Source organism: Mastacembelus armatus, chromosome 15 (assembly GCF_900324485.2).
Source record: "Mastacembelus armatus chromosome 15, fMasArm1.2, whole genome shotgun sequence".
NCBI classification, from domain to species: domain Eukaryota; kingdom Metazoa; phylum Chordata; class Actinopteri; order Synbranchiformes; family Mastacembelidae; genus Mastacembelus; species Mastacembelus armatus.
In genome coordinates this window covers 15079196-15101122 of record NC_046647.1, presented here as the reverse complement: position 1 = coordinate 15101122, position 21927 = coordinate 15079196, and the positions used below count along the sequence as shown (strand labels likewise).

The 21927-nt window shown below is 39.9% G+C and overlaps 1 protein-coding gene across 3 annotated transcripts in view; it reads left to right on the top strand.

Annotated features, from left to right (window-relative positions):
- adam12b (ADAM metallopeptidase domain 12b) overlaps positions 1–20726 on the top strand; it is a 70676-nt gene extending 49950 nt beyond the window's left edge. For 2 of the 3 annotated variants that reach the window (XM_026309900.1, XM_026309902.2), the window contains 12 exons: positions 2012–2189; positions 4639–4728; positions 5834–6029; positions 6141–6249; positions 6701–6899; positions 8121–8198; positions 10090–10198; positions 10509–10695; positions 11503–11611; positions 13356–13607; positions 17899–18074; positions 18921–20726. In XM_026309900.1, the coding sequence (XP_026165685.1) occupies positions 2012–2189; positions 4639–4728; positions 5834–6029; positions 6141–6249; positions 6701–6899; positions 8121–8198; positions 10090–10198; positions 10509–10695; positions 11503–11611; positions 13356–13607; positions 17899–18074; positions 18921–18972 (1735 nt within the window). In that variant the 3' untranslated portion in view covers positions 18973–20726. The remainder of the gene's footprint in view (positions 1–2011; positions 2190–4638; positions 4729–5833; positions 6030–6140; positions 6250–6700; positions 6900–8120; positions 8199–10089; positions 10199–10508; positions 10696–11502; positions 11612–13355; positions 13608–17898; positions 18075–18920) is intronic. The other variant, XM_026309901.1, reaches the window with a different exon arrangement.
- Positions 20727–21927: the final 1201 nt, after the last annotated feature.

Sequence of the window (21927 nt, the reverse complement as noted above, 5' to 3'; positions counted from 1 at the left end):
AGATGAGGCCAGACAGAGATGGGTAGATTGGCTTTTGGTCAGTGGGAGATGAAAGCAGCTCAAAAGGTGGATGGCGAAGTGTATGCAATGATTTCATCCAAGGGTGGCCATAGGAAGAAATTTTTTCTGTGTTTTTGGGAAATTTTTTTTTTTTTTTTTTTTTTTAAATGATTTCTTTCTCATTGAATGCCTCCACCGTTATCTCCAGTCCCCTCGGGAGAAGATTCAGTATAGTCAACTAACAGCAGTGAAATATCCATGCAGTTACAGCAGCCAAATCCCCTTTAGGTAAAGGCAAAGCATCACACATCCCACCCCCCACATCTATCCGGCACCAGGCTCCACAAACATGTTCTGTGTAATGTTGAATTTTCACAAATTTGCCCTGTCAAGCCACAAGCTTTGCAGTCAGTCTCCATGCCCTGCTGCTTTTGAAGACCCTGTCAGTCTGCTGCTGCAAAAGTATATGTATGACATCTTTCTGTCTGAAATCAAGCTTCTCAAACATCCGATGCCAGCTGCCTCTGTCTGTGCCATGTTTGCCAGTCCTCTCTGCTAGCCGTCACTCACGTATACCCCACATCCTCCATATCCTCATTTTAAAGCTAGAGTATGTCCAACCATGTCTGTCTAATATTCATTTTACATCCCAAAGCCTGTGTTTCTGTGACAGTCTTTTTGTGCTTCTGTTCTTGTTTGCTGTCATACATTGTGTTGTAGTTCGGTACATCCCGTGGCGTATTTCATGCTGCCATTGTGTTTATAGAGGTTGAAGCAGGCTGAAGAGGAGCAGATTTGTTAAGACTCACATTTCAAACCATGACTCTTTGTGTAGTATAATACAATAATATTCTTTACATTAATAATAGTTACAGTGTTTATTGTAGTAAAGTGAAGTAAAACCCATGTAAAATAAAAATCCTTAAATAGTAAGATGAAAAAATTTAAATACATTTTGGAAACAAACATTTAAGCCCTCACCCCTCAAGACCTTTTTGTGGTCATTTTGCCACTCTTTGCAATTGTTCAATGTCTCTTTGTTGTAATTTTGCACTTGTGATTGTTTTGCAGCATGTTTGTAACACCTGACCATGCAACTAGTTAACCAGCCAGATCTCAGCCATTTTTCTGTCACATCCATGACTTCATTTCTTTATTTTTCTCTTTTCAGATGGTTTTCCATCCCTTTGTCCCACTTTTTTACCCTATTTTTTTCACCACAGCATATAATTGTGTTGTCGCTCCTATTTAGCGTATTGTTTTGGGTTTTTCACTCTCTGTTGCTCTCGCTCCCTATCTATTTCTGGCCCTTGATTCTTAGACTCACAGAAGCTCACTGTGGCAGGGGGACCATTTCCTCGGGCTTCACAGCTGTTATTGGCATGTCGCACAGCTTCATCTTTAAAGTCGTAACATTTTCTCGTTTTCAGTACGAAATCCAATTTCTTTCTGCACTAAATTTGACATTAGTCAGCACTTCAGGTAAGTGATACCAGGGAGTGAAATTAATGCCGTAGAAATTATGTGGTTTTGGGCTTGCTATTTTATCAAGGTCCCACATACACACATGCTCACGCACAAACCACCCACATCCAGCATACCCCTCTTCATACTCTTCCCTGCAGCCAAGTGACTAAATTGTCCTACTCTAGCCAGGATATGGCTCTTAAAAATGTAGCTGCCAGAGAAAATGTTTCTGTGGACACTTGATAGCCCATTTATGTATTGAGTAGGATTGAAAATCTATTGAACTGGAGTCTCATACAGTGTCAGTAGACCATTAAATTTGTGTGAAAAGTCCTATCGAATAGGAGCAGATTGAACAGTGGTTGCAGTGAAAGCTTTGTCTGTGGACACTTTTCTTAAGATCATTTTGGTTTCTCAACCACGAGCACACATGAAGCAGGATTCTTTCTGTGTTTCAGGCAAATTTGTGGATTTTTTTTTTTTTTATGTTGCATGTCATTGTGCCTTCATTTCAATCAGCCTTGTTTTTCCATTCTTCTTGTAGGTATCCATTCCCAACAGTGTTCAGTACATGCAGTAAGAAGGACCTTGCTGCCAGTCTGGAGAAAGGTGTGGGCATGTGTTTGTACAATATGCCTGAGGTCAAGGTGCTCTACGGTGGACAGAAGTGCGGCAATGGCTACGTGGAGGAAGGAGAGGAATGCGATTGCGGGGAACCGGAGGTAAGGTTTGAAAACAAATGCCTTCAAAGTCACCTGCTCCAATGGAGTGAATCAGTCTCCAACACTATGACATGGCTGTACTGGGCAGCTCCTTATAACTATGAGAATGTGAAACTGTGTGTAAAAAAGAAAGTGTTTTTCCTAGATAAACAAAATTTCAAATATAAAAGTTGTTCTGAAAACCAGTCCTTTAGTCCTTGGTGAATAAAGGTTCAGCAAAGTGTAGTTAATGTGAATTTTTCTCCAAATTCTCCAAAAAACAACTTATTTTTCTTAGGCTTGTCAATTGTCAGTGAACTACACATTTTCACATTAACATATGACATATCAATACTCAAAAGTAAAGAAGAACTGTGCAGAAACAGGTTGGTAAACAAAAAAACAAACCTCCACTTTTCTAACTTGACTTTCCCCTTACAAAAGCATGCTGGTAACTGTCCTGTAAGCAATCATCCAGAACCACTGAAGGTCTCAGCAGTTCAGTCAGACCCCATAATAAAGCAGAACTTAAAGCTTAACTTTCTCTTGTCATTGACGTTGTTTTGCACTTTAAAAGCACCGAAACCTGCTGTGTAAGTGCTTTATTTACATCGCACCTTCTCTGAAACACCCACATGTTCTGAGTGGTGCTCTGACAGGCTGCCTCACTGATGTCATATCCTTGTTGAAGGCCCATTAATCAAACCACTGTCCAAGTTTGTGACAAAAGAAACAAATGTGTAGTCAGGTTGAAGCTGAAATACGTTCTCAGTGGCTGTGCCACCCAGATGACTGGGCACGCTCTGATGCATGTGTCCACTCATGGACGCTTTGTTTCTTGCTCACACATATTGTCGGGCATCCTGGGAAGTGAACCGGTGAGAGTCACCTGTGGGAAGCTAGTATCACCCCATTTTAGTCAAGGCACTTGTCTGTCTCATAGATCCTAAGCAGATTTTAGGATGACTATATCACTTGAATTTCGTCAAGCCTGATACATCTCCTAAAAAACAGTAAATCCTGTTCTTCATGACTCTTCAAATTGCTTGTCTGTCCATGCAACATACCGAGCACAGAAATGTAAAATTTAAAGTGATATAAACAGAGAAAAGCAGCTGTGAGAAGCTGGAAAAACGACTCAAACAATTAATTATGAAAACTGCTGCTGTCTAGGGTGCAGCCTTCCTCCCACCCAAGTTGCCTGGGTTTGGCTCCAGCCCCCTGGTGATCTTGATAGGATAAGCAGTACAGATAATGGATGGATGGATGATGGAAAGCTGCTGCTAATTATTATTTCTATATATTTTAAATTAATGAATTGTTTCACTTTTTCATCTGACACATATTTGTATTGCCCCACTCAATCTGCTTTTTAAATCCTTTAGAAATAATAAAAATAACTCAAAGATTCACATCACGTTATGTTTTGTTGGCTGAGATAGTGCTGACCAGCTATCACTGACTCACTTAATGGTGTGTTTGATTGTTTAGTTAAGGGGTATACTGACTGGGTATTCCCAGTAGGTAGTGTTTTAGTGGAGTCATTGGTTCTGACCAGCAGCGAGCTAGATGTATTACTTATATTTGCCAACTAAATTTCTGCCTGTTTGCCCCTGTATAACCTCCATGATGTCACCGCAGAAGGCCTGCTTGTTTGATCTGTGGGCCCACTTAGACAGAGAGATGAAAGCAACCTTTTCTCTGCTCTCCAAACAATAGGCCTAAATCATGGCCAAGAGGTAAACAGTCAGAGTCATAAAACCACGCATCAACTGAAAATTAGAAGTCCAGGTCCCAGCCTTGAACCCATGTCTCATCACCTTAGAGCCTCACAGGCAAAACAACCACATTGAGGAAAGATAAATGATTGTGGGAGTTGTTTTCTGCGTGCAATGCATGACACTACTTGGAAAACAAAGCTGATGTGTTTTGGCATCCAATAAAAGATAAGTATCACAACATCTCCCTGAAGTCTTTTACAATATTTCAGCATCTCCTTGCATATCCAGTGTCTCCTTGTCAGGAACCAGTCGATCTTGTCGTTGTGGTGAAGGGCCTACAGGCTTTTCATCTTAAGGGTATTCAAATCCTCCTCCGCAGTAACCTAATAGTCAACTCTGCAAAATGTTTCCACGATCTGTGCCAAAATCTTAGTTAAAGATCTTAGCACATCTTTTCCTAACTGCTACATCTGATTTCCGTCTTTGTTCTTCTTGCTCACAGCTCCTACATGGGTCATCACATTAAACACAGTCTACACATGTGCAGAGGTGTCTAGAATTCCCAAGTCCAAAACACATGAACTTTACTTATTATGTGTCCAGGTCAGAATAAGGAAGCTATGAATTCCCAGACAGGAAGTGTGCCCCTCAGACCTGGAAGTGATCTGACGGAACCAGCTGACAAAGAATTTCCAGAGCTGTGATCAGGTCCACATGTTAACTATTTAGTTTTCTTTCCCTATTCACAGGAATGTATGAACCCATGCTGCAATGCCACCACATGCACCCTCAAGGGAGATGCCGTGTGTGCACATGGACAATGCTGTGAAGACTGCAGAGTAAGTCATTTTGAAGCAGAGCTGGGTCTTACTCACACAACCTCCTTCCTCTTTGGACCTCCTTTTCCCAGTGTAAATGTACCTATAGTGGTCGAATAGCTGAAAAGATTCTGAAACTCGATCCAAATTTAACTTATGTTTTCAAAGCTTTACTCAGACATAGATGGTTCTAATTTCCAAACTCAAGTACAAGACCGAAGTCTTTCTGAAAAACTTTCTATTGGTAAGTTATTAAATGTCTCATAATAGTGTGTCCTCGTATATAACTTTTTATCTCAGGTCAATTCATTCAAACTTTCTATATTATATCTCAGTGGGCAGGTTTCAATTAAGAGGAAAGTTCTCAGATTGCATTGCATAAAGTGCCCTTCCACCTACTTATTAGTGGTTTTGCTTTGACATGGAAATCGTTTTTCCTAAGTACCTTAGATGTGTGTCCTCTCTTTGAAAAGGAAATTTTGCTGAAGATGATTAAATGCACTGTCTGTTCATTGTGTCCTTAAACATATTTCTGCTCAGCCTTCCATTTTAAAGAAAATTAGTCCCTTTCTGTGCTGTACACAAGAGCATGTTTGACCTCATGGTGTTGAAATCCTGTGACATCAGAATGGTTTATAGGTCATTGGGTATTTTTGCTGTTTAAAATAAGATAAGATGAGATAAGATAAGATAAGATAAGATAAACTTTATTCATCCCCAAAGGGGAATTGATTGTATATGTGTCTAAGTCGTTTTGGCATGAAAATAAGCTTGTAATTTTATATTTCATTTTCATTTTAATAAACCTACCCAGGGTTTAGCGTTAGGGTTGTTATTATTCGTGGTTCACATTCATGTTCTCCAAAGTACAGCTTTTCAGGGGCTCTAGCATGGCTGTATGTGACTGTACTTCACATTGCTAACTTCTTCTCACAAACAAGCAGCCATATATCACACAAGCTTTGGCAGCTCTATTTGCACCAGTCTTGCTGTGTTTGAGAAAAGACATAACTGAATATTTACAAAGCCCAAAAGCCAAGACTTTGACAGACTGGTGGAGCCAGAAATGTTGCATTATGTGTCTGAAGGGGTTTACTTTGCTGTACTATACTGTGTATGTTTACAGCTCAAGCCAGCTGGAACCTTATGTCGAGAGTCCAGTAACTCCTGTGACCTACCAGAGTTCTGTACTGGTGCCAACCCTCACTGCCCAGCCAATGTTTATCTGCATGATGGGCACGCCTGTCACAGCGTTGAAGGCTACTGTTACAATGGCATCTGCCAGACTCATGAGCAACAGTGTATTACCCTGTGGGGAGCAGGTAAATCATAGGGTGCAAATAAGTTGAACTGTGTAAATTATCATGAAGAATAAGGGAATCCTTCACTTTATTTTGATTATTGTGTTGTTCTTGTTTGTCTTTTTTGTGCAGGAGCCAAGCCCGCCCCTGGGATCTGCTTTGAGCGAGTCAACTCTGCAGGGGATCCTTACGGGAATTGTGGGAAGGACTCCAAAGGCTCCTTTGCCAAATGTGATGCAAGGTAAGACTCTGCAGCTGCACTGGTGCGGTAGAGGTACTGAGAAATTACTGTGCAAAACACAACTGATTAGCTTAAATGGTGTCATTAGCAATCATCATCACGTTGTGGAATCTGATGTGATCTTCAAACAGAGGTTTACATGGGAGAAAAATGTAATTTTTGAAAGATAAGAGCTAATTACTAACTAAGAAAGTATTCATGAATCATTTTATGCTATTCTTGTTGACTAATTGTTCCCTTTGGGTGAATTAAGCTCTTTGTTAATTGATGTAATTGCTTTAATCACCGGAGGTCTGATCACTGCAGCTCTCGTCAGCTGTCTTTCATCTTTCTCTTCAGCTCCTTATCTTTGTCTATGATTGACAGGCCTTATGTTTGAGGCTTTTTAATAAAGTGTTTTACATTATTTTATTTTTTTAAAGTTCGTGTGTTCCATGTGTGTTGTATGCAGGGATGCAAAGTGTGGTAAAATACAGTGTCAGGGCGGGGCCAACCGGCCAGTAATTGGAACAAATGCGGTATCCATTGAAACCAACATCCCGCTTCAAGAAGGAGGGCGTATTCTGTGTCGAGGAACACATGTTTATCTGGGTGATGACATGCCAGACCCTGGACTAGTTCTGGCTGGTACAAAGTGCGGAGATGGTATGGTGAGTAATCAGTATATCATTTTATTGGAAAGATCAATGTTTAAGCCTCCGTTGTCCTGTGGTCCTATTCTCCGGACTCTAGCCCTTCCAGTTTTGGTAGAAATAAATTCCCTTGTGCAAGACACTGTGCATTCCCTCTAATATTGATTATGTTACATAAGGTGTGACAGATGGCCCAGATTTGTCCACGGTTTGCATAGTTTTGCTTGCTCCTTGATAGATAACCATGTTATGCCTCCAGCAGTTTTCACAGCTAGATGGTTGCATCTGCCAAACACTTTGCAGCTATGGCTTTAACTTGTGAAAGGCCAGATCTCTGCCAGTGTGGCTGAAATGTTGTTAAAACTGTTAGTGTTAGGAATCAAACAGGCTCATGGGCCTACAGGTCTCCAACAAAACTCTTTCAGTAATCTCAAGGGACTTGCCCTTGGTGCTAAAAGGCCTTTGTACCCATTTGATAGTGCTTTTTGTGCAAAATGGCTGCCTGCCATGTCAACCTGTCTTCTGGCTACAGAATCATAAGTTAGCTACACACATTATTTAGCAGTTTTGATGGCCTGAGGGTGGGTCTTTGTCATGGGCCTTTGTTCTTCTCAAAGAGGTTTTATGTTTTCCATGTCAAGCAGGGTATTACGTTGGCAGCACATGTCCCACAGAACAGTGTCAATTTGAGGATGATGAGAGCTCCAAACTGCTTTGCCTAATGCAGACTTTATTTTCCTACATAAAAATCAACAGAAGGCGTTTTTCAGTCTGATGCATTTGTTAGTTCTAAAGGATACACAGCATATTGTGCCTTATGCATTTTTACGTCCTGAACTATATAAAAGGTTTAGATTTGTGTGAGGCAGCTGAACACTGCACCTTTGCCTGAAGGAGAAACTTTTCAATTTGGTTTCCATGTCCAGCGAACATATCTTCAGTAGTTGTTAAAACAGCATTTAAAACTCTATGCAAATTATTATTGATGTATTTTCAAATACAATTGTTAATTTGTTGATATAATGTCATATTGCAACAGTACTGGAAAACATACAGTAAGCATCAATCATGCAGCTGCTACTTAAGGTGCAGACCTTTGTTGCACATTCAAGACTGATTATCCAGAATGTGGCATAGAACTGTACACTCATTTTTTAGTCTTGGTTTTTGTGTTTATTTTCATTGGCCTCCCAATTCTGTACCTCTTAAAAATGCTTAATGAAGCTCTTCCCATTATAGGTGTGCCTGAATCGCCAGTGCCAGAATGTCAGTGTCTTTGGTGTGCATGAGTGCACAGGGAAGTGCAATGGACGTGGGGTGAGTACAAAGTACCTATTAGCTCGATGTTTACTGTTAAATTATGCACTATAGCCTGTGAAGCAGCATTACAAGCTTTATTTATCTATTTAGCCACTTTTTGACTTTTAATTGCAGCTAATAACAGATCAACAGAGCATTTACAGTGCAGCCTATGACTTATAATGACTGGATTTATTCTGTACAATTAATTTTCATTGTCCAACTGAGGTTAAATCAAACCTTTTTTACAGCATTGTTTATGGTCTGCCTAAAGTGTTGTCATCATCTTTTGACTGCACAGGGAGAGAAGATACAGTACAGTGAAGCACTGCAGGAAAGACCACAGTGGTATTTCTATTGCAGTATAAAAGTATATCTTCCTGCCAAGAAATGTTCACCTTTCTCTCTTATCAATAATTCAGCAGGACATGCTTTTATGTTTAATTTACTTGTTTTTTAGTTCTGTGAATCATAAACTTACCAGAGCCTATATTAGTTTGCAATAACCCCTGATCATTATTGTCATTTATAGCGATTTATGGTACAAGGACTATATACGGTGATAAATCAAAGCTATGATCCTAATATTTTATATTCCTTAAACTTATCATCCTATAACTGACCAAACAGCACTGTATCAAATTAGCCCATCAATAAAGAATAACAGAACAAAAGTTGTAGCCGCCAGTAGACTGACTCACTGTAGCAAAAATAATCATGTAAAAATGACTTGGGAAGAAAATTGGACTTATAGAAAAATGGTTTCCCATTAGGAGTGTGGACTTGAGCTGCATCTTCCCCCCTGCAGAAATATCTGCCAAATCAATTTTTCTGCCATTTTCTCAAAACCTCACACAGTACGAGACCTGACTGAAAAAGCAGCAATTCTTTGAATTTACTGTAGGAGTTTAAAGAGTATTGTCTGCCTGCAAGTCAGCTCACTTTAACTTGCAAGGCATGTATTGACTGTAATCTTCGAATCTATATTTGCTACTTATTAAGGAGGTAAGAAGCATTTTTTAGCATTTTTGCACCTTTATATGCCCATATCAACTAGATAGCTTCAAGATTAAGATGAAAAAGTGAAGACTGTTTTATCAAATACGCTGATATCAGTAACTGAAGATGGAGTAATAATATCACATTGAGTGACAGATTGCAGTTCCATCTTATTAATAATATTTTAAATATGCGATATCCTCAGACCTATTGGTTTTACTAATGAGCATACAGTAAATCTCTTTGTGCATAGTTGCATCTGCAGCTCAACAGCACTTTTCTATTCACATTTAATATTTTGTGTCCCGAGTGTGTCTGTATAAGCGATTAAATAGATAATAGTAATTCCTTCTAGCAAAATTACAGATTGTGTTTGCTTTGCTGTTGTATCCGAAAATTATAGTAACATTTCTTTTCATACACACATAAAACGCTTCCAAATCATGACTCCCTCTGAGCCCCCAAGTGCCTCTTAACCCCATCACCCAATGCAAGGATTGTCCATGGCCTGGAGGCAGGGAAGGCACTCGACTGTGCGCCTGTGCTAAATGTAAATCTCTCACAGCTGCACAATTCTCTCTGCACCGCCCTCCCTTCTCCATTCTCCCTCGAACTGACAGCTGGACTATGTTACCTCGCCAGGGAATCCTCCTGGATCAGAATTCTGCACTGGAAATCTGAGGCTTTACGGGATGGACTCTCTCATACACATGTTTTATCTATTATGGCGCACACTTGCACCTCTGTGTGCCTACTCTTGCTTAGACTATCAATAGAGTATTCTATTTATTAAATATAAGAAACTATTGTGTTATCTATGGGTAGAGTCTTTGTAGAGGGAGTTTGGCTGTTAGAGATATGAATGTTGCAGTACCAGGGTATAGTCATATACAATAAAACATGTTTGCAGGTGTGCAACAACAAGAAGAACTGCCACTGTGAAGCGAATTGGGCCCCTCCGTTCTGTGAGAAAGCCGGCTTCGGGGGGAGCGTTGACAGCGGGCCAATGAGATTGGCAGGTAGTGAAGACGATTTAATTTCTATCCTCACTAATGTAGGCAGAGAGACAACAGCAACAAGCTGCACGTTGTACTTCTCTTACTTACAAAGTCAGTGCTGGGTTGATTAGCTCTTTGGATTTGCTCTTCCTCAAACACAACTCGCCTTTCACTCAGCCATACATTACATTGTGCAGTCTGTCATCTTAAAAGAGAAGAAAATTATTTTTAGTCATTGGAGTAAAGAACAGAAATGAGCATAGAAACTGTGCTGCTGACTGTGGCCTAGCTGTAATGGTCTTTACTGTCCTGTCATTGTTCTGTGCTGTAGATGTGCGTGTGTGTGTATTAATGTGCGTGTTGTCATATATGGCATCAGCCGACAGTGTGGTCATTACTGTGGCAACCCTGGTCACCCTGCTTAGCCTTCTGGTAGCCACCATAGTCATCTTTCTGAAGAGGAAGACTCTGCTGCGCCTCCTCTTCACAAATAAGAAGAACACCTTGGAAAAACTCAGGTGACGTGCTGTTCCACAAAACAAAAACTGAGAAGCAGTGAGGTTATTTTAAATGTCCCTAACTTCCTATTACTTTTGTAGTAATTTCCAAGGAAAGCACATTTAATTAGATATTAATAATAGGGTAAATGAGAATTGTGTTCAATTGTTACACAGATTTTGAATGAAGTTGAAATATGACCAGTGAAGTTTTTAAAAAGACAAAAAACATTTTGACTAAATAAACTGATTGATGCACAGAAATATATCACCTTTTTCAGAGAGAGCCCAGTGGTAAAACCCAAGACACAAATGCATAAATCTGCCATTTGAAATAAACAAAGTCCATCCATCCATTTTCTATACCCACTTATTCCTTAACCAGAGTCACAGGGATCTGCTGGAGCCTATCCCAGCTCTCTTTTGGGTGGAAGGCAGGGGTACACCCTGGACAGGTCACCAGTCCATCACAGGGCCACAGATAGACACACAAAGACAAACAACCACACACACTCACACTCACTCCTATGGGCAATTTAGAGTCACCAATCAACCTAACATACATGTTTTTTGGACTGTGGGAGGAAACTGGAGAACCTGGAGAAAACCCACACAAGCACAGGGAGAACATGCAAACTCCACACAGAAAGACCGGGTTGCAAACCCAGGACCTTCTTGCTGTGAGGCTAACCACTCATCTACCATGCTGCCCTAAACAAAACTCTTCCTACTTTACTCAGTAAATTGTGTGTTCATGTGAAACCCCATCACTCATGACTCAGACAAAATGTTTTTCCACGACTTCAAGTACTTTCGTTGTGCTCATAGATCTGTGGAGGCCAGCAGGCCAACCAGCCCCATCAGGACTCAGTCCACGTACCGGCCCACACCACAACGCAAACCTCCACCCAAACCCTCTGGAGCCAGCATTTATAAGGTGAGTCAGTCTCTCCAGCCTGTCTCTTACTGCATCTGTCAATCAATCTGGCAGATGTTGCTACAGTATATATCCACCCATATATTTGCTGTATATATATGTGTGTGTGTTTGTGTGCTCATTCCTGTGAAGAGCCAGTTGATTTCGTTTGTAAAAATACTCTATTAGAGCACATCACTATCCTGCAGCACGGTTTAGAATTGTCATGCTTCCAGGCTTGTTGACAAAACAAGATGACGGCAAGCCAGGTAATTGATTCAGCCTCATTGTGTCTCTCTTGAAAAAATATTAATCATGGTGCTATTGTTGACAGCAGAGAAACATTAATGGAGAGATTGGGCCATATAAATGAGACTCAGGGTGTTGTTATTTGAGCCGCTTTAATATTTGTTTGTGATAAAAAGATTTTTTTTTTTTTATTACGAGAACAGAGTAGAGTTGATTGATTCAGAGAGGAAGAAAATAGGTTTTGATTTGTTTGCTGAAACTGATTAACACAGAGGGAGAGATTACCTATCATTTATATGTGTATGACAGACTAATGTTATGTGCATTTATATGCATGTGTGTTTTTATGTGAATACGCCCTGTGTTTGCACTGACTTGTATCTGCAGCAGCTGTGTGTAACTATAATTGAGTTTAGCCGGTGTATCAGTGTAGAGTGACAATTTGAAATAGACTGTCCACTCTATCTATGGACCTGTTGAACCACACACTGATGTAAAAATGTCACATAGCATCGCAACAGCTCTCTTTGAATACATCTGCATTGTGTGTGTGTGTGTGTGTGTGTGTGTGTGTGCGTGCGCGCGTGCGTGCGTGCGTGCGTGCGTGCGTGCGTGTGTGTGTGTTGTTGAGCAGCAAAATCCTTTCTGGTCATTTTAGGTGTTATACATTTGTTCTGAAGCAGAGGGGTAACAGCTGGTTAGGACATGTGGTCACATTCTGGCTTTTGCAATTTCAGAATGTCATATCTAATAGTGTTGTTTTCCAGTTTTATGACTCTGACATCAGCTGTTTCACACTAATGAGAGTTTAATGGCTGAAGTAGAATTTGACTTTTTATGCTTGAAATACACCTAAATATCTCAGGTTAAAGCTGTTTAATAAACATCCCACAAGGCAAGGACTGTAACTAATTATTTTCATTATCCTTTAATGTCTTGATTCTTTTGCCATGTAATGTACTGATCGCTCAGCCTATAAGATATCATAAATTAGTAAAACCTATAATAATGTTCTACATCCTTCGAATTAGATACTCATGAATTCAAAACCTCTGTATAACCTACCTGAACCCAGCATCTGTGAATAATTTATATAAAGAATAGAGACTCCAGTCTGGCAGTCTGCTCTGCTTCACTTGCATATTACACATACTGGGACCTGCAGCAATACAACACTGACACAATACAGTGTAATGCTTCCTGACCTAGTATTTTGGATCTGGCCTGACTGAGGTCCTGGGCTGAACTGAGATGGATTGGTGAAAACATCTACTGCAAATAGTTTGTATTGTTTGAGAGGCATACAGTCTACATTACAATTTTCTATCCATCAACTAACACATTCAGGCTACATTTTACGGGTATAACATGTTATTAACAACAATTCTGCTTTTCCTGTTCTGACAAATGCAAATGTCTGTTGTGACAGAGGTCTGTGTGTTAATGTAATACCAGATAACATGGAACTGATGGAATTAGTGAAAATAACTGAAAATAACTCTCCTCCTCTTTTCAGCCATCTCTCCTGAGCTCAGAGCCTCTTCTCCCTCCACACAACTTCCACTGTCACAGCCTGCGCAGATTCCCCCTCTACCAGCCATTGCACATCAGCAATCCCATTCCGGTGTCTCTAAGTGTGGGCCAGCCCACCCTGCCTCCTCTACCAGCCCACCACAGGGTCCTGCCTGCCCACACGTCACTCTCTCCACCTCGAGTGGCACCTTTTCTCAGTCTGCCTCGCGAGCAGTCATCGTACAGAGTAGACCAGGTTTGTTTGCAAAAATGTTGATAAATGCTTTTAAAAAACTTAGATTGCTTCATATTGGCTCAAGAATTTCAACATTCTGCAAAGTTTGCAGTTTAAAATGAAAATTTATCTTTGCAGACCACAACTTTAATGAGCCACATATACAGCATAGCCCATTAATATTTTAACACACATTACGCCTGACTGTAAATGCAGAACCATTCCATAGGTTTCTGTCATATATCAACTTAATTTGAATATAGTGTGACTTACTAAATACATCTTAGGGAACATTTAGTTCACTTTTTGTGTCAAAGTTACATTCCCAATTGCATAATGACTCCTTGATGGTGCTGTTAAGGGCACTCTGACATTTGAGTCACCTTCTTAAAAACAATATTGCAATTATAGGCTATGTTGTAAAAACACTATTATGGGTATTTCTCCTGTCCTCTCCAGATGAAATTCATCCAGTATTTATGAAATTGCAGATGTTTAAATTTCCATGACCATGGAATGGTTGCTGACAACCATCATCATCGGATCCATCACAAGTTTTAATTTTGTTAGAGACTTTTTAAGGTCAAAGACACATTTTGTGAGATAAACTACAAACATATAAATAATAGTTTCATAAAATAATAAAGTGAATTTCATAATTTCTGAGATGTTAACATTTCCTCGGCTGCACAGTTGGAGAGTCCCTGCTCACACTGAATTACCACATGACAGTAATGTAACATTAACAATAAGTTAAGCAGAAGGTATGTTCACTGTGATGAATTACAGCAACGTTTAAATCTATGATTTTTTTTTTACCTTATTGAAATGAACAGAAACCACTGGAATGAAACAGAAGGTAGGAAATCAATCTGAAAACTCAGGTACTCTTTCGAAATGCTCTGCTGTAATGTAAAATATATGCAAATTGCAGTTAATGGTCTACAGCTCTTACAGCCGTCTGTGTGGTCATTTTTAAAGGCTGTAGCAAAGTGTTGGATACTGGAACTCACAGCTCTTCTGCACCACACTCGGTTTGTTTGCCCACATATCGACAACGAAATTAAATCCGTCTCCCTGCCTGTGACTTGACTTCTGAGTAAGGTGCTGCTTTCTGCTGAGTCAGCAGTATCGGATGCAGTGGAGATAGTAAATCCATCTGTCTGCTCCAGTGGTGGACCCAAATCCTGATTCTTTTGTGTGCATGCGCAGGAAAGGGAGTTGTGCTGGAAGTCGACACTCTGTGAGCCGCAGCAGGTTGCACAGGAAATTGGCGGATGATTAACTTTGTGCTATGACACTTTTTCTCTGTTGGAAAAAGAGCAGAACATAATCCTAGATGTGAAGCCAGACTATGGAGGACTTAGAGGGAGGCATGTAGAGATCCAATGTTTACATCTCCAAGGTTAATCATTTGCTGTGGGTGAACAGTACATGTACACCAGTACTAGATGTTCTCTATGTATCCATCCATCCATCCATTTTCTATACCCGCTTTTCCTGGCTCAGGGTCACGGGGATCTGCTGGAGCCTATCCCAGCTCTCTCTCCGGTGGAAGGCAGGGGTACACCCTGGACAGGTCACCAGTTCCCTATGTATCTTATTTCCATTTTCTGCTGCTTTTTAATTATACACCTTATACATGTTGGTGGCAAATACTATTAACTGCCTTTTACTCCACTACATTTTTACTTTACTTGAGGTTAGAAGTTTATTTTCTGATTCACATTACTTGGCTCTACTTGGCTCTTTACAAGAAATCAGTGTCTAGTTGGTGTCTCTAATATCATTTCAGATGTCTGAGTTGTTTGAAGTGCCAACAGACATTTTTCCTCCTAACATCTCAGATGAAATTATTAAAATATCTGTTGGAGGTCCAAAGAGTAATATTAAAATGCAACAAACAAATTATATTCAGTTTTGGTTGGTTTTGTGGGGTTCTGGATATCATCCTATCTTATAAAGCAGGCTGCTCACTGGCCTGTCAAAACAATGAAACCCTGCTACCTGTTAATATACACTAACTCATTTTGCTGTAATGAAACAGATGGAGCGAGTGGAGACAGCACATGCAGGTCAGAAAGAGAAGAGAAGATTTGGTTCAGATTTAATAACAGACCAGCAAGGACGTACAGGACAGCAGTTCTTGAAGAAAAAAATGTATTAGATGATCATTGTAATACTTGACAGAGCCTCCCCTGCTGTCTGCACCAATACAACTTATTTCAAAAGATTTCTTCGCAGGCTATCTTCCGCCTGTGTGCTGACTGCACCGCATTAATGTCAAGGTGTTTCCAGGGGAATAAAGCCTGTCCTGCATTTATTACAATGAGGCGGTGCATGAAAAGAAAACAATGTGGGAGCTGAGAATACAGATCTGCTTGTTATTATCTGAAGGAAGGAAAAATATGTATCAGATACATGTAGAGTGAAATAAAAATGAAGCAAGTAAGCTCGAACCACATGCAGGTGCCCTGCAGATGCAGACTGCGGCATCTCATTGCTGAGAAATGAAAATCATGCCTTCCCAGATGTCATCTTTTCAGGAACTTAGAAAAATAGCTTTGTTTTTGGCCAGACGACCACACATTTTTCAGTTCCTCCAGTGAAAGGTGCTTGTAAGCCCAAGGCTCATAGATCTTTCTCAGGCCACAGAGGACAGTGCAATCTTTCATTTTGAATTAAGACATGTGAACACCACCAAGACTCCAGTTACAGCGTGAGATTTTCTTGCCAAGGGCGGCATTAGAATGCACATTGGACCCACCTTGTTCTTGCATTGGAGTGGATGCATCTGTCCATTTGCATCTTTGTTTTCTTCTGTGCACTCTTTTGAAAAACAGTTTGATTTTGTGTGTTTGTGGAGAAGGAAAAATAAACCATCCATAACATACACACGTAGTAGAATTTGTACTTAAAGTTCGCTGTGGGTGGTACGCTGTAGGTGGAAGTCTGAAATACTCTGTCAGTTTCAGTTAATATTCACACAGATTGCTCTAATGGGATCACAGGAATACCCTACTGTGTATGTTTAATACCCCAAAAACTTTCAGGAACAGTGTCCACATGGGACTGTGATGCCGATTGTGAGTGAAACAGACCTGCTGTGCCGTTAACGGAGCTCAGTCATATTAAAGCATCATAATATTCCAACCTCCATGGGGCGTCTTATGTTTTTACTGCATTTGAAGAGCTTTGGGCTGTTGTACGCAGAGAGTTTTGCAAATTTTGAGTTTGTAAACACATTTTTTTTCTTCGGGAAAGTGGCTGGTACCGTGCACCTCAGTTATTTCACTGCAAATATTTCACATAAAGTTGAAGCAATTATTTGATTATTTGATTAGTCAAACAAAAATAAATATTCAAATATTTTGATTGTCACAGTCATTTTTAGTAGAAGTGGCAAAATTCACTTGTACCAAGTGCTTATATTGAATATTTGCTGGTTCCTAATCTATTATAGTAATTGGTATATCTGGTTTATGACAGTTGGATGAAGAAAAGAAGCTTTTGGAAGATTGGGAAGAGATTTTACTTCTTTCTGTACCTTTTAAAAACAAGAACGCCAGATTAAACAATAATGAAACTAACCATTAGCCAACGAGTTACTGTTGTCTACATACTAATACATAATATACTCATAATAAAGACACAGGAAATACATATACTTTATATAATATTATCAGTACCGAACTTTTTAGAAGTAATTTGGTTATTTCTGATACCTGAGATTCTTTGTGCAAATTTTTGCAGGGGTCACAGAGAAAACTAGGAACACTCACAGGTTTAGAAATTCTGTAAGTCTGTTTGCAGCTCTCTAAGTCTTATCCATGCACGAGGTGGAAAACTTTCCTTTCCTTCTGTGAGCAGTTTTTTTTATTTTGTCCATGTGGTCCTCTGAGTGTGTATTGTGGTCTATGTGTGTGGGTGCGTGTGCGGTGATAGCCGGGCATCTGGTAGCAGATGTTTATCATAGCCTCGCCTCCACGCTGTAGATTAGGAACACATGATGGCAACTCATTCAGATAACCTACCCACACTCATGCAGCGCCGCCACCGAGGTTGGTGGGGACAAGAAGGAGGAACGTGGCCTTTATCTTTTGTTTGCTGTGGGAATTTAGAGAAGATATCGATTGCACAGTGCCCTCTAGTGAAACATGTCTCCAGATTTAGCTTCTGTACAGCTGATCCACATTTAAAGGAGACATACTGTATTATTCCAGTTTTTATTCACTGAGGGATTTGGTGCATTGTGGTGTTTTGGTAAATTAATGGTAAAGTGGTACTTTTTTTTTTTTCTTCTTTCTTCTAGGACTTTGAGAAGCCCAGTCCGCCCCAGAAGCCTCTACCTGCAGACCCAATAGGCAGGAGATCTCGGTTGGGTCAAAGTGGCACAGCAGTGGGGGTCCACATTCCTGGAACTGGAATTGTCCCCATTCCTATTCCCACTGCGCCCAGGCCTCCACCCGCCATCCCTTCACCCAGCAGGTCAGAGCATCGTGACAGGAATCACACACCTTATCTGTTCCCTTTTTCAGACAGGGAAAACATAACATTGCTGGAGAGAGATCTTTTTTTCATTCAGGCATATTTCTTTAGTACAAAAATGTTACAGCTTTATTCAGTCATGAGAGGACGTTTAAATACAGCTGCACAGCGCTGGTGCACCTTGTGGAAGTGGTTTACCTTTGGGAAAGTAGTGATATCAAGGAAGTGCAGAGGTGTTTTCTGTTCTGGCACAGGCTGCATCACCAGTGAATTGCATGTTTTTTTTTCATTGTTGGTGTGCTTCAGCATGAAAGTGCTGCACTCATTATTGCTCCAGTTGTACAAGGTTTTTTTTTTCTCTCTTTTTGTCACACACACCAACAGAAACAGTATTTATTAGACTGATGTAAGAAAAACCTTTCATCTGCAATGTTTCTTGTTTTATTAAACATTTTTTGTTTTCTTAGTCATGGGTCTAGGTCATAGTTAAATAACTGATTTATTACTCTGCTCTTCACACTGTGAGACAAACATTCATTTAGTGTCAATCTCCTTATTTGGCTTTGTGTGGCCGTAACCTTTATATCAATCGAACAATATTCAGCTCAGGGTTGTGCAGCATTGCAAGATTTGAAAATGTTGCTGCAGTAGGTGCAACCATCATGTTAAACTGCCATCAGGTTAAGATAAGGAGTAATGTGTTTGGAAGGAGCTAATCTGTGATTTTATACTGTAGCATGAACTGGTATTTCAGGCAAAGAACATCATGCATGTCTTATGTTATTCAGCATTTTATTGTTATTGTTTCAATAATGTCATGCGTTTAAATTTCTGTTTTCATTTCAGACCTGTGCCGGTGTTGCCCTACAGACCACCAAAGGTTCATAAGGACTGCTGAGCTCTGAGCTCTCATGGATGAGTACATCTCTTTCCAAAAGACAGAGACTTTTCTGATTTGCACTAATTTACTGAGACTCTGTGAATCCTTTCGGACAGTTGGAAGTATCACAGAGTTTCTCTAGTGAAGGAGGGCTAACATCACACCTCGGTGCTACGCCTCTATAAGGTGCTTTGTTGCCCTCGCTCAGGTACCAATGAACTATTTATCTATTTAACTATTTAACTCTGATACTACCAGTTTGTGCACAGAGCACGCCGATCACGAAGGATTTTGACCACAGGAAGAATCATGGTGTCATTCTGCATTCTTTGGTGATTTTTATACTTTTTTTTTTTTCCAAATGAAAAGCTGAAATATATGATGTTTTTTATAATGAAGTTGGTTGGATAATAGCAGTTTGTTTTTGGACTTTAATGCGGACAAAAGGGAAATGGAGCACAACTCAGCAAGTTGTCAGTGTATTTCGTAGGCCATGGTGAGGTTCATTTTCATATTTTTATGATGTATTCAATACCAAATACATCTTTTATATCCATGCTGCAAAGGTGCTGAAACATAGATATTCATCAGTTATTTTTTCTTAAATACATTGGAAAAATTCAACAGTTACAACGGCTTTCCAGCTGCATCATCTAAGATCCAGATTGAAATAGCCTCAGACTACATTTTACTGTGGAATTAATCCGATCAGTTCATTTTACAGTCTCACAGTCAGGCTCTTTTATGCCCTTATAAGTTCACTTTTGCAGTAAAACACAAACAGGAAAAGTCCTTTTCACACATGTTAGACTGGCTCTGACACACTGCTCTGGGCATGTGTTGGCCGCTCAGTGTGTTCTTCTGATGCTGGCAGATGCTGCAGACTCTCAGATTTGACGGATTGATTGTGTTCCAGAGAATTACACCAACACCAAATAATTCACCATCAACCCTGGTGTTTGTATGTTTAACATTAACGCTCACTGCGTGAGCCAAGTGGGATGACTTCAGCGCTGTGGGCTTTCCAAACACTTTCTCAACCGTGTCCAGCGTGATGTTTTACCATATCTGTCCTGTCTTTTTATTTTATTTTTTGCCCTCATTTGGGTTTTCTTCATTCACGGCATCATTCTTTAGATTCAGAGCTTTGCGTTGCACTTTGATTTAGGCACTTTCCTTGAAGTTATTTGTTGTTTACTTGCTGTTCTTCAAGTAGGGAATTCAACTGTTAAATAGTTTATAGCACAGTTCTTTGTTCCTTTGTCAGTGTTCACTTTGGATCATGCATTTTGTATTTGCAGCATATCCAAATGCAGTACTTGTCTTCACACCACTGCAGAATGATTGAAGTCTGTGAAGCCCTGCACACCTGCATTGCAGACATGTACAGAAGTGTGCAAGTAATGCTTTTCCTGTTTTAGAAGTGTTCATATGTGTTTGACGGTCAGAGTAACTGTTCTCTGCTGGAAAATATTTGTTAGTACTGTGTGGATTAGTCCTTAAATGTTTATGCCATTTGTGAATCCTTATTGTACTGTGCTTATTTGAAATACTGTAACATGCTTAAAAGCCATTGTAAAGTGTAAATATTGTATTATCATTTCTATTTTATTTTTTAAACCACCACAGTAAGATAAGAATTGCTTTGAAGCTGTGCCCCTTTTACAGCAGGTGGTGAAAACATGATTTTGAAAATTACAACCTAGAACTTTTAGGCCAGAGACAAATGTTTCAGGATATCATTTAAACTGAGAAATTTTATTGATTGCAAATAAAAAAAAAAACCTAAAAATAAGAAGCATCAGTGACTGTTGGACTGTCCCACTACTGTTACCTGTCTTAAGTGAAGGCCTTCTTTGCTGCTTGTTCAACACTGCCATCTGCTGGACAACTCTGGCCATTACAAAAATTGCTTCCCAGGTTCGGGTTTTCTCATTATCTTATCTTAATGTGCTCCCTTAAACCACAGACTGAAGTTGTCCTTGAGTTCTGATTGATGATCTCACTTAGACCATTACTTGGAGAGAATACAAAACAGAAAAAGCCTACATCATATAATGTGTAAGCAGCACTTTAATGCTGTAACTGGTTAGGGTGAAGCTAATATTAACTACCGTATTGTATATAATACTGCAACCAATTCCACTCATTATGGCTGCTATTATCTTTATTAATCAATGGATTGCTGGGTTTCTGATACTGAGAAAGGCCCTTTATAATCTGAAGTACAGTGAGACAATTGTTTTTGTGTCTCCTCTTGGCATCCATATAGTGATGATGATGCGACACTGCAACACCTGCTGGAAGAAAAGAGAATAGCATGTTGGATTTTATGAGGCTGGCTCAGATTTAAAGGCTATTGTATCCTTACAATCCAGAGGAGGTGCTGTAAACACCCGGTGGTGGAAAAAATATGGCGGTCTGAAGGGCTCCCACTGTAGTTTAACAGCAGGGGGCACTGTCTTCGCTCTGTCCAAAACACAACATATGGCCATTTTGGCTGAGACCAGTTGCTTGGCAACCTGCAGAGTTGCCATGTTAGGAAATACAATATCCATCACATATTACTTAATAAATGTCATGTCATTCTTTGCTTATATATACATTAAAAATGTTTCCCTCCTGATCCAGTCTTATTTTGAACTAAACAAGCCCGTTCTCCCCACTAGAAAGAGCAGAAGCAAAATTTAGAACTATTTCTTTATCCCCTGTCAATTTAGCCTTAGTCATGGAGGTCACATTTTGTAAGCAACTGCAGAGCCCTGCTGTCAGTCGAGAGTTTTCAAATAGTACATCTGAAATGTGAAGTCTCTTAGGTTCCGTGCATGTGGGTTCATTTTATGATACATTGGTGGTGCAGTACAATTGTATTTGTACTTATAAAACAAACATCCAAGGTTTTTCCAGACAACTCTTTTCTGGGTTAAAGGTAGAGAGAAGCAATTGATGTTTCAAAACTAATAACAAGGGTGC